The sequence below is a fragment of the Seriola aureovittata genome, chromosome 10, assembly GCF_021018895.1.
Source record: "Seriola aureovittata isolate HTS-2021-v1 ecotype China chromosome 10, ASM2101889v1, whole genome shotgun sequence".
Classification (NCBI taxonomy): domain Eukaryota; kingdom Metazoa; phylum Chordata; class Actinopteri; order Carangiformes; family Carangidae; genus Seriola; species Seriola aureovittata.
Genome location: NC_079373.1, coordinates 1,834,835 through 1,847,661, shown reverse-complemented (window position 1 = coordinate 1,847,661; position 12,827 = coordinate 1,834,835). Strand labels below are relative to the sequence as shown.

General features: G+C 40.7%; 1 protein-coding gene across 2 annotated transcripts in view; it reads left to right on the top strand.

The window, feature by feature from the left end:
• Positions 1 to 12,827, top strand: part of LOC130176465 (NT-3 growth factor receptor-like) — a 179,900-nt gene that overhangs the window by 101,910 nt on the left and 65,163 nt on the right. For both annotated transcript variants that reach the window (XM_056387579.1, XM_056387580.1), the window contains 4 exons: positions 6,133 to 6,245; positions 6,559 to 6,742; positions 8,268 to 8,291; positions 9,130 to 9,176. In XM_056387579.1, coding sequence (XP_056243554.1) covers positions 6,133 to 6,245; positions 6,559 to 6,742; positions 8,268 to 8,291; positions 9,130 to 9,176 — 368 coding nt within the window. The remainder of the gene's footprint in view (positions 1 to 6,132; positions 6,246 to 6,558; positions 6,743 to 8,267; positions 8,292 to 9,129; positions 9,177 to 12,827) is intronic.

Genomic DNA, 12,827 nt, shown 5'->3' with positions numbered 1-12,827 from the left:
GACTCTACACACAGAAGACTAGTCAGTTCTAACTAGATAATCTTCTATATGAAAGAGCTGTCGGGTCACCAGGCTCATCACAGGCTCTTATCCTGCTTTCTTTTTAGCAAAAGTAATGTCTCATGTTTTATCCTTTAAACGCGCTGTTGTCTTACATTAACTTTTAAACTGTGTGACCATGTACCAGGTTAGATACATTAAAATTATTACTGAAAGAGCATCTGTCTGATATAATCATATAAATCATTATTATCATTATAAAGACATTTGGTAAATAATCATACGAGCTTATGTACATGCGTCTACTCCTCCCTGTTCCCTCTCACCCCCTTTTAGTGTGTGTGTGTGTTTTTGTTTGTCTGCATGTGGGTCTGCCACAGTGTGGTGTGTTTATATTCATGTGACCTACAAAAGGGGGTGTTTGCATGAATGTGTTCATATGCAGAGGCCTCATAAATAATCGTGTCAGACAAAGATTAGCTAGGCCACATCAGCATCACATTTACAGTTGATCACTACGAGAAACGTTAAGACTCATTACAGCAAATGATATCCCTCAATTCAATTCAGCTGGCTCTTTGAAAAACTTCATTCGATTCTATGAACAATTCTTAGATTCTAAATCCTGTTTAAATTAATTATTTATATATATTTTTTTTCTTTTTGGCGACCATGAGCCGTCCAAATCCAATAACCATAACACTAATTAGCTTGACTTCAGTACCTTTACTCCACCTTAATATTTGGCTATGAGAGTCATACTGCTCACTTGAAATCATACATATTAGATAAAGACCAAAATTTGACACGTTAATCTGTCTCAACACTTTCTGACTCCGTCTGTGGCTCTCTGTTGCAAGCCCATCATTTCCTACTGAAGATCATAAATATATCTTATTAATATATATATATAAATATCATTATTAAGAAAGGCTGAGTAATCTCCTTAAACAGCTGGACACTATAACAGTTTGTTACATTCATTAGTTGAAAGGCAATAGTTTTCCATCTCTCTCTCTCTCTCTCTCTCTCTCCCTCTCTCTCTCTGAACGAAGGTAAACAAAAATCAGGTGAACGCTTTCTGGTTACAAGTCTTCACTTTTCAGACCGCTTAGCAACACTGGATAATTATTATTATTGATGGCCATTATCAAAGACAGACAGACAGGGCTGGCAGCAGCAGCAGAGGTGTGGACACACAGCTGCAGCAGTTCAGTGCGGTAGCGTCATACACACGTGACGTGATACAAGATGTCTGTCAGCTCATTCCTGCTTGTTATATTATCACTAGTTGAAGTTGACTGTTCACAGTGCAGGCCAAAACAATACTCAGGCCCCTGGGAAATATCCTGGTTCTCAGAATAGTAAGTGTTTTTTCTGCTTTCAGAAGTGATCAGTAGAATACTTAAACTTTAAACCAAGGCTTTCATAAACATAAGAAATTAATATTTTAGCAAAGGTTATTTGTCTTCCACTAAACATACATTTAGAGCATGTATGTTTCTGAGTAAATAATGAGACGGTTGTAAAGAATATTTCCTCTGACTTCATAGAGTTCATAGACAAACAGTGTATCAGGCTGTGTATACACACACTTACTTGTTCATAGATAAACTCACTGCAGGTTTTGGTCTGTTCATGGAGTTCGCTGAAAATAAGAAGAATACAGAATATCAGACCAGACTTATTCAGCAATATTGTAATAATATGATCCATCTTATCCTAAACATACAAACCACTGTACAGTGGGACTCTTGTGCTCTTTGTAGACCTCTTGTGTTCGCTTCATTCACATGCACTACAGCCAAAATGTCATGCACCCTACTTAAAATTTTATTCATGTTGAAAAATCTCAGTAAAAAACACAATTCCAGCTGATGAGCTCTGTGACAACGAAACAAACTACTGATTAATTCTAGCAGACTGCGGCACATCACAGCTGCAGGGGAATTCATCACAAACTATTATTTCACATTACACTGGCAGAAATGTTCTAAACAGACATTTATTTGTTTGGGAGTACATCTGCTTTGTTAGGTAACATGTGACCTGAGCCCACTGAGATGATGCCAACAGAATATGGAATAACGTAGAGTCCAACATGCTGATGAGCAGAAGGTTGTATGAAAAAATCTCTTCAACTTTTTAAATTTATATTATTGTTTTATACTTTGAGAGAGAACACAGCGTCCCTGTCGTCCCCCCACTGCAGGCCTCTGAATGTGAATGTAACATTGATGGATGCATAATCGAGCTCTGCCCACACATCCTCTACACCTGGAGGCTTTCATTTAAAAACACTGGGGCTCTGAGGAAACTGTTCTCGCACTGAAACTGAAACGATGCTCACTGCCTTTGACTACATGTGATTACATCTGATTCCCTGTCATGGGAAGCAGTGACTACTATTTGAAGCCTGGATGGTTTTAATGGCAGGGCAGATGACTCATTCACCATATTACATCAGTGCAGCTCTCTGTGCATCTGGGCACAGATGCAGTGTTGATTCATGACAGGTGCAGCGAGTATTCTTGTGGTTTATGGGAGTTATGATAATGATACACTGGCAATATATTTATCTAGTGGACATGAACAAAATTCCCTGCAAGAGGAATAAAAGATGATGTAGAGGAGGTGCAGTCAATATGGATGAGAAGCTATGAAGCATAGATACAGTATGTATATCAGGAAAGAATAATGTTGATGTCTCTGTTTGTAGAACTGCCCATTAAATCAGCTGTTTGATGTTGTCTTCAGGCTGTAAAGATCCCTGTGAGTCACATGCACAGTTTGCAGATCATGCCAAATGTTTTCTGACCCTGGAACCAATTTGTTTTGACGACCTTTCCTTTAACACCACCATCAGGACAGAATTTCCACTTAACATAAGAAATATCAAAATCTAGTGGTTTAGTACCATGAAACAGTTTCGCAGTTTCGAAAACTTTCTATATTAGACAGGTGTAATTGGTGTGAGTGGATGCTAACACACATATTCACTCTTAGAGGTGTAGATTTAGGTCAATTGTGGTTGATTTTTCTGATGTTGTATAGAGTCACTGTGAAACAGAGTTCCTTCCCCAGGATGCTCTCCATACCTGAGGGCACCCACTGCCTATTTTTTGCAGATCCATTTCTTCTTATTATTAGCGGGGCTAGTGCTAAAGAGTACTTTTTAGCACAGGAAGAATTATCTTCACGTCCCACTGTGTCTAAACACAGTGGGAACTTCCCGCTTCATAGTGACGTGTCCGGCTAGAACTCCGCCTATGTTTGCTTTGTCCTCTGCAACTCCCCCAATCAGTGCGCTGGCCCTACCGGCGAGTGCAGTGCAGATCACGCCCTGTTTGAAAGCCCCATTAGAAAGGTTTTTACTGAAGGTGGTGTTCCTTCATCCATGCAGATATGTCAGAGAGGCAGGCCGAGATCTGCACAGAGACAGTGGGGTTGTCTGGAGGGAACGACAGGTACAGTTGGGTGTCTACATAGCAGCGATATGAGAAGCCATGTGAGTGGATAAATTGATCCAAGGAGTTGGTGTGTATTGCAAATAGGAGGGGTTCCAGTACTGACCCTTGGGGGACTCCTGTGGGGATGGGATGGGATAATGTTGTAGATTTTGTAGATTTGTTCTTTCCATAACACAATGAAGGAGTATCCAGTGAGATACGATTCAAACCAAGAAAGCATCTCTTGCCTGAGATGCCCATGGCAGAGAGTACAGACAGCAGGATGCTGTGTACAGATGATGGTACATTAGCTGCTCTCTTGGTTCTAAAATACACCTCCTGATGCAACTTGGACACACCTTCAGTGATGAACCCGAGGTTAAAGGGTAACTAACAATATACTTCCCAAATACTCCTTTGCTGCTGCAGCAGAAAATGGCAGTGATAAGAGATCGAAGCAAAACAGTAAAGTAATGGACTGTAAAACCAAAACAATGAGCTGAGAGATGTTAAAAAGCTGTCTGGATCTGAGGGGAATTGAAGAGTTGATGATCATTCTTTGTGGATTTGTCTCTTTCAGTGACACTTGTCACATTACACACACAGTCAGTTGATCTTTTTTTCATAAAAATATTGATCATAGCCTCTTTTAAAAGGTCCATATTGTATAAGGGTAGATGTCCATGTGTTTGATTATAAAGCAGGTCTAGGTTCTATCTTAATACTGTGAAAGTATCAAAGCCTCAGTCCACAGAGAAATGCACACAGTCTGTATTCAGAAACTGAGCCTTTAAATCAGAACTTTCTGATGTCACAACAAAGCAGTCACCACTCTCAGCCACGCCCCAAGCCCCACCCACCTGGACCCAACATCCAACAGGATTTGGTTTCTCTGAGATGTAAAACTACACTCAGATGGTTTTTGGTTCTTACAACAACAAATATCTTTTTATGGATCAACACTTAAAATAAAACACAAGTATGAAATATGGAGCCTTAAGAAAAGGAAAATTGTCAGTTGTCATTTCGACTAAGACTTTAACATTATGGGATGGACTGAACACTACAGTGTTAGCATAGCTTTAATAGTATTTTACTGGAGATATTTTCATGGAGCTGCTTTTACTCCGCCAGACATGCAGCACATTGTTAAATGTAGATGTAGATGTGTATGTGTGTGTGTGTGTGTGTGTGTGTGTGTGTGTGTGTGTGTGTGTGTGTGTGTGTGTGTGTGTGTGTGTGTGTGTGTGTGTGTGTGTGTGTGTGTGTGACTAATACCAGCAGCCTCTGTCTGTGGTGCTGGGTTGAATTTCTCACACTCAGCTGTGGTAACACAATGACTCTGTTGCAGCAAACAGCAAATAGTGTTTGCAGTCAGACACAGTTTTGTCAGTCAACAGAGAAACAGGAGAACAGGAACACACACACACACACACACACACACACACACACACACACACACACACACAGACACAGATCAAGTGGAACAGACTGTGATGAGACCTGCATATTAAAATGGCAATGGAGGTGTCTGTGTTTTCTCTTTGTGCTGCAACACTGCAGAAAGTATAATGACACACAGTATGAGCTTTACCGTAGAGTAGCTACATGGGACAGTGTGATACAATTAAGTTCTTTAATGTCATCCTGTGTTTCATAGACAAAGCTCGTGTCTGTTAGATAACAGGACTCACACCCAGGCAGGCTGATGCACTGAAGTGGCTGTAATGGATGAAAACACAAGTAGACAGGCAGGCAGGCAGGCAGGCAGGCAGGCAGGCAGGCAGGCAGGCAGACAGGCAGGCACGCAGACAGGCAGAACATGTTACAGAAACGCAGGTAGCATGCACACAAACAGATGAACTGACAAAGAGCTGGTGACAGAGGCAAGTTTATACTGACTGGAGTAATGAGCTATCTGGGAACAGGTGTGTAAGGGGGCGGGGATAATCAGGTGAGTGCAGGTAAGAAACAGGTGAGCAGGTGGTTAACGAGACAGGAAAAAAGACCAGCGACATTTGGCTCCAGTTTCACCAAGCGGTGTGAGACTGGTCTGTAGTGCTGGTCCAGTCTTCATGTTGCTCACAGATCAGTCTGATGTTTGTCAGACTGTTTCACTAAAATAAAGACTGACTCATTTTAAGATAAAAACATTAGACACCTTACCCCCAGGCTAACTCAGGCCTAAAACCAATGTTACCATGGTAACATGGTAATCAGTGACACCTGCGCTGACCAGTAGCACCCAACAACAAGAAACAGGACAACATGGCTCATATATGTGGCTTGCTGACATTATTATGGAGAGAGAGAAGAGAAAGAGTTTTTAGAGACCAAATAGTATTTTTCTTTTTATTGTTTCACTCTTCAAGTAAAAGGTCGGTCTTTTTTTCATATTGAAAAAACTCTTAATTTATCCCAGAATTCATTGTACCACAGTCTGGATTAAGATAGTCAAGAACTAAACTGCTTTGTGCAACAGATGAACTTAGACTCAGTCTATCTGAGGTCTGACTATCTGTTATATGTAAGCCACAGTCACAGTCTGTCTTTGTGAAACCAGCCCCTGGTGGTCGGATAGTGTGGGGAGGTGAAGGGAGAAACACAGTAAGCGGGAAGTGAGCAGGGGCTGATGGGAAATGAGGATCAGACTTTGACAGTGTCCTTCTCTCTGTCTCTTCAGTTCCTCCCTCCATCGTGAAGCTGAAGGAGCCAGAACGCCGCCATGACACCTGCATAGAGTTTACTGTACGAGGTTCGCCCCACCCAACCTTACGATGGTTCTACAAAGACAAGGTGCGTTTCATTCATATGTCAGTATCAACAGTATATTCACTCTCAAGAGTGGAGTTTATAGTGTTTTGAAAATATGTGTAATTCTTAAACAAAACTAAAATAAGTTTGACCTTTACTGATTCGGATCAGTGTGAGTCAACTTTCTTTGATACTGCCTGTATGTATCTGGGTTTAGGAGGCTGTTAAAACTATGTGCCATGTTTTCTGTGTGGTACTTTGAAAGATACAAATATTGGTTTCTATTGATTTGATACTGTCTGATAAGGGTTTCATCATGACGTCACTGTTCACTCGTCCCTCTTCTCTCACGCAGGAAATCTCCCACACTGAGTATGTACGTCCTGATATGGATATTTACCAGGACTACATAGAAGGCTGCTTGACCTTTAAAAACCCAACACACCACAACAACGGCAACTACACTTTAGAGGCCAGCAACTACCTGGGTCTAGCCACCAGCACTGTGTATGGCCATTTCCTCAACAAGCCATTTGATGGTAAGTTGGGACATTGAGGGTCATGATGAGGTCAGGTCAAAACAGCAACAGAACAGACATGAAACCATCAACAAAATGTACCAGTCCTGGTGTGATTACTGCTCTCACCATCCTAACTACTGTTCACAGTATGGGTCTGTGTCTGACCTGTGCACAGGTGGCTCTATAACATATAGTCACCGTGTAAAGTGACAGACATCCATGTTACAGTGTGCCTTCCAACATCCTGTCCAATCAGCTTTCACTTTTCACTTTGTCATTATGGGGTATTGAGTGTGGACTTAAGTGAAGAGGTCTGAAGACTTTCTGAAATCTCTCCTGTAATATACACGGCTTTAAAAAGATACAACTAACTCAGTTTTTTTTTCTGGTAGAAAAAAAATGCACAGTTAATATTCTCCTTAAAAGATGATTTAAAAACCTAAACGAATTACGCATTATACAATGACTATCAAGGGGGCAATCTTTTTCTCCAGGGTGAAAGGAAACCCAGAATAGTGCAGGTGTGTGATTCAGTGAACTGAAAGCTATGAAATTGTAGCGTACATACGTGGCCTGGCATCAGTCACAAGCCATTAAGGAAGTTCATTATAAGGACATGCAGAGTTACGGACCCACAATTGACACTTTACGACTCTTCCCACCATCAAACTATCAAATTGATAGGAAACAGAGACAAAGGACCCCTCTTCCACAAACAGTCCATGCTTTTAGCATGTCCGAACGACACAAAACCAGACCAAAGGTCAAAGGGTCAGCTCCAGAGGATTAACCAATGGACACCAGGCAACTGGAGAATATAGGCAAAATCTCCAGTTTGTTACAATAAGACTTTGTCTAATGATATTTGATTGTTTCTTATAGAGGACAAGTAACAACAAAAGGACTGATTAACACTAAGGTGTGAATCCTGGCCTGTCTTTGCCATGCATGAACGCACACACACACACACACACACACACACACACACACACACACACACACACACACACTTCCTTTGTCCCTTTCTAGATAAGAGTCATAAACTACAACCCATTAGATGATTCTGTAGCGAATAAGTTCAAGTCAGTGTTCAGTGTTAGTGCTGGATGTGGTCATGTAGCCAGTTGGATAGTAACAGATGATCGCTTAACTGAGTGTTTTAGTTACTAACCCTGACCACAACTTAACCATAGAAATAACTGTTAATAAAGAAATTCATTGACTCTGACCTGGAGCTGCTCCGGTCCATCCCTGAGGGTGACACGGAGTCACGGTGCTCTGCTCCTACAGGAAGTGATGTCATCCTCTCATCAGCAGCACTGGATGTTGATGGTGAACTTGAAGCTTATATTTAGTCGGGTGTAAATGAAAAGGCTGTATTTAGACAGGAGGTGATGATGTCGTTAACATCCCCTCCCGTCCTCTGTTTACAGTCTCACACCTGCCCTCTTCTCTTTCTCCTGTTCACTCAAACGTGTTTGTAATCTACTGAACCCTGTCTATACAGTCTGTCTGACAGTATCTTCTCTGTCTTCTTCCACAGATCCAGAGTCAGACTATGATTACGGTACGTGTGCATTCATTATATAATGATGATCTTGATTCTCAGGATTGTGAATAAGGAGTTAGCTCCTCATCATGATGATCATTATGTTAAAGGTTCACGCTGACTTAAATCTAATACGATTAGCCTGTGTTCACAGTGTCATATATTCTCATCAGAGAACATGACTGAAGACTAATGAGCTGACCTGTTGCTGAAGCAGCATTCAGTCAGATTGTGTCGTGGTAGGAGAGGAGGAGAACAGGAGAAAATATAACCCATGAATCAAACAATTCTCAGGACAATAAAACACATTTGGACCTTCAGGCTTCCGTATTATGTACTGACTCCGTGAGTGTGTTAGAGAGAAGATTTAGGAACCTGGTATTTTGTGTCTGTATGTATATGGGGGAGATAATTCCAGTTCCTGTTCTTCTCCCACATGGTACTGACTCAGCTCAACTGTACTTGACTCCACTCACTTTTGGTACCAGGTGCTTCTTTTCCACTGCAGACAGCCACCCTTACTATATAGACTTTACTACAGTGGCCCTGCGGATAACACTGATCTTCTAATAGTTCAGCTCTAGTCTCATTAAAAACATACTCCATGATCCTTACATGGATTATATTTATTTATTATCTATTGCTGGACATATCATTATTATTACTATTATTTCATGACTTTGAGCTCCATGTTGTGTGTGTTTGACCTTGTGTCTGCAGCTCACTGTTATATCACTAATGTCAGTAGCTGTGTGGTTTATTGTGATGTCTGTGCCGTCTCCCTGCAGAAGCAGCAGGTCAGTCAGTTGTTGTGATTTTAAAATCCTCTCTGTATCTCCTTGTGTTTTCCTTGCAGTTACTCCGACTGCAGAGACTCACAAACCTGAGGAAGACACTTTTGGGGTAAGTGACTGGAATATTAAACACGTTTAGTGTTTGTCTCGTGTTTCTTCCATTTTCCCCAGACACATAGGTAGAGAAACAGAGATCAAACACTGAAGCTTGTAATTACCACAGAGTATTAGGGCCAGATTGAAGAAAAAAATAGAAATCTGATATTTTGAGACTTAAGTCATAATATTAAGAGAATCAAAAATTTTAAATGTCAAGAGAAAAAAAAACCATAATTTTTAGGAATATTACATCAACCAATGAAACAGGTGAAAGGACAGTCAGTGTCAGTGTCAGCCTGCTTCTGGCAGCTGCTGTTTGTCTGTCTAACAATAGAATAGACTAGAATAGAGTTTCTTCACAATCTTTTCAGTGTCCTGATGCTGCTGCTGCCGCTGATGATGCTGATGATGATGATGATGATGATGATGATGATGATGATGATGATGATGATGAAACCTAAAGTACAACTTCACAGGATGCTCCACATTCATGCTCATTTTAAAGCTCCTGATATTTCCCCTCTAAAACAACATGATACCTAAAATTATCACTTTGTTATCATTATATTTTGACTTTTTTCTCAAAATTTCAGATTTTTTTTCCCTTCGTACATAATATAGCCAGGGCTGAACAGCTAAACTAACCAAAAATATATAAGTTCAGTTTTCTAAACAAAATTGTGACTGTGATTTTGTATTGGTAATCTAGATTGTATGAAATAGGTGACATTTGAGCCGGGAGTAATCTTACAGTAACCTTGTGTCCACATGAGAAGAAATGATGATTGTTGTTGCGGGTTTGTCAGGGTTGTGTGACACAAAAGTGTCAGTAAACCTGTTTTAGCTACAAACCAGTTTAGATCAATATTATATTATATTGTTCAGTTTTTAAGTTGACAGTTGACATTTTTTCAAACATCAAAATTAAAGTTGTGTTTGTTTCTGGAGGAGCTCATCTCACTGAGCAGAGCTTCAGTCCTTCACTTCAATCAGTAACCCTGATGTATGCTGACAGAGTGGAGATGCTTTGTGGAGTCGTACAACCTGACCAATCAGAAGCTAATTTTAACCTCAGGCTGTTTTGTGAGTACGACCCCTGGTACAGACTTCAGAGGTTTAGTATGTTTACCTTATCATCATCCACGTGATGTTTTTACATAATACAGACATATGATGAGAGAAATGATCATCAACACCATGACTGAGTGTTTCCACCTTGAACTGCAGTGAACCAATGACAGTCTCATAAACACAGATTCAGACAGCCAGGGTTTCATACGTGACAGACCTAAGGAACCAATCCTGTCAACTTGTGGTGACGGGGGGCGGGGCTAAATAAACCTGAAACCTTGTCAGTACACAGAGAGAGAGTTAGCATTAGCACAGCCGCTAACACTGTGTCAGCCACTGCCAGTTACAAGCTAAGAAACAACCTAAACAAATAAAAGATGCTAACTGCGCTAACCGTTCTGATCCGTCTGCTAGTCTCTGGTTCTGGTCTCAGACTCCTCATCTGAGTCTGGGTCTGACTGAGGCTCAAACATGTGGCTGAGTCTCTCTGATGTTTCCTCCTCTAACCATCTTGATGCTCTCTGCTCTTTCACCTGTCCACCTGGAAGTAAGCTTCAGAACCAGTTTGGCATTTTTTTCCCCTCACTTTTTTAGTGAGAAAACCATGTCAAACTAAATATGAATCATAGCAGAGGATCACGAGAGTTATGGTAAAGACACAGTCACAGATTTAAGCACAAAAATGTCTTGGTTGTCAGGTCAGGTTAAAATAAGTACTTATGACCTTTGTCGTCATAGTAACAACAGTAAACACACAGTTGAGGTTGTGGAGCATTCACGGATAAAACAGACAACGATGTTGGCTTGAAACCAAACTCTCTACAGCTGCTACAGGACAGGACACATTAGTTAAAATTATTATTATTGAAACAGTTTTAATGGAAGAATTAAGTTGATCTGTCTGTCTGTCTGTCTGTCTGTCTGTCTGTCTGTAATCTCTGAGAGAATCCATCAACCTAATGAGTATTATATTAAAGTACCAGTGATCTGCAAAGGGAGAAAGAAGAAGAAATGTAACAAAGGAGAGGAAAAAAGTTTAGTTGAAACTGAGGTTGCTATTTTAATCCAGCCTTTTCTTCTCCTCTGTTCACTCTCAGCCATTTTCCTCTATCTGAAACACCCTGGTGGTTACTGAGCCTGAGAGCTGGTTAGAAATGTAATTGAGTCCATCTTTTTTCTGTAATTGACTGGGAACAGATAACCGTCAAAGCTGAGGCTGGCTAAGTGTATGTGCGTGTGCTCTTTTGTCTTCCACGTATTTCTTAGTTGAAGCTTTGTCTATGAGGGGCCATGAGGGACGTGATTCAGAATCACCAAAAAGCTTTAACACACAACTGAAAAGGTGTCCACATACACATACTAGTAAAATGTGCTGAAATGCTCCCTGATAATATTGTGATTGGGCAAGAGTATTTCAGTTAACATCAAGTGGAGGCTCTCTGTGACATCACACATTGGTTTGTGAACTGATGTTTTGTTGCCATGAGTTTTACATTTTGGATGTCACCCTCTTTGTCTTTTGGAGCCAGAAGAAACAATATTAGAAGATGTTGTTGTTTGATGTTTGTTAGCTTGTAACTGGCAGTGGCTGACACAGTGTTAATGTTTGTGCTAATGCTAACTCTCTCTCTCTCTGTACTGACAAGGTTTCAGGTTTATTTAGCCCCGCCCCTCGTCCCCACAAGTTGACAGGATTGGTTCCTTAGGTTTGTGACGTATGAAACCCTGGCTGTCTGAATCTGTTTTTATGAGACTGTCATTGGTTCACTGCAGTTCAAGGTGGAAACACTCAGTCATCGTGTTGATGATCATTTCTCTCATCATATGTCTGTATTATATAAAAATCATATGGATGTTAACGAGGTTAAACACTTGACTTTCATCGGAGGGTCTTTAACACACTGTTATGATATGAAAGAAAGTCATGTTGGACAGAACCAACAACATACTTAGAATTCTCAGCAGTGGTGGGGCCTCAAAATGTAAGGTTTGTTGTGTGATTCTAGAGGAAAGGAAGGTCATAGATTAATTAGATCAAGTACATCAACCCCCTGAGGAGCATAAATGTGCAAAAGTAAAACTTTTCTGCCCATAAGTTTCAACATTTCTTAAGTACATGAGGCATTAAAAAAGTCTCTTAAATGGATGTATTTATTCAGAACCCCCCCCCCCACACACACACACACACACACACACACACACACACACACGAAACAGTATAGAATCTGCTCAACAGTTCCCTCCCCCTCTTATAAACTAAACTGCAATGAGGACAAGGTCATAGTTGGTGTTTTCCTACTGGAATCACAAATTCCAGTAGGAACAATTTACAATTAGAATGACACTCAGCGGAGTGCATACCTCCACCACCAGGTCTGTTGATCTGGTTAAATCTTTAGGATGAGTTTGTTAAAGACCAAAGCCAAAATCCAAAATGGCTGACTTCCTGTCTGCTGAAACTTTTGAAAAGAATATTTAGTTTGTCCAGAATGATTAGAGCAATGATCCCACTAAATTTCAGGAACATCCAAGCAACTTTATCCCAACATAGCCCTGCGTTCGGGGGCACTATGAAGCCCGCTGGCCATGC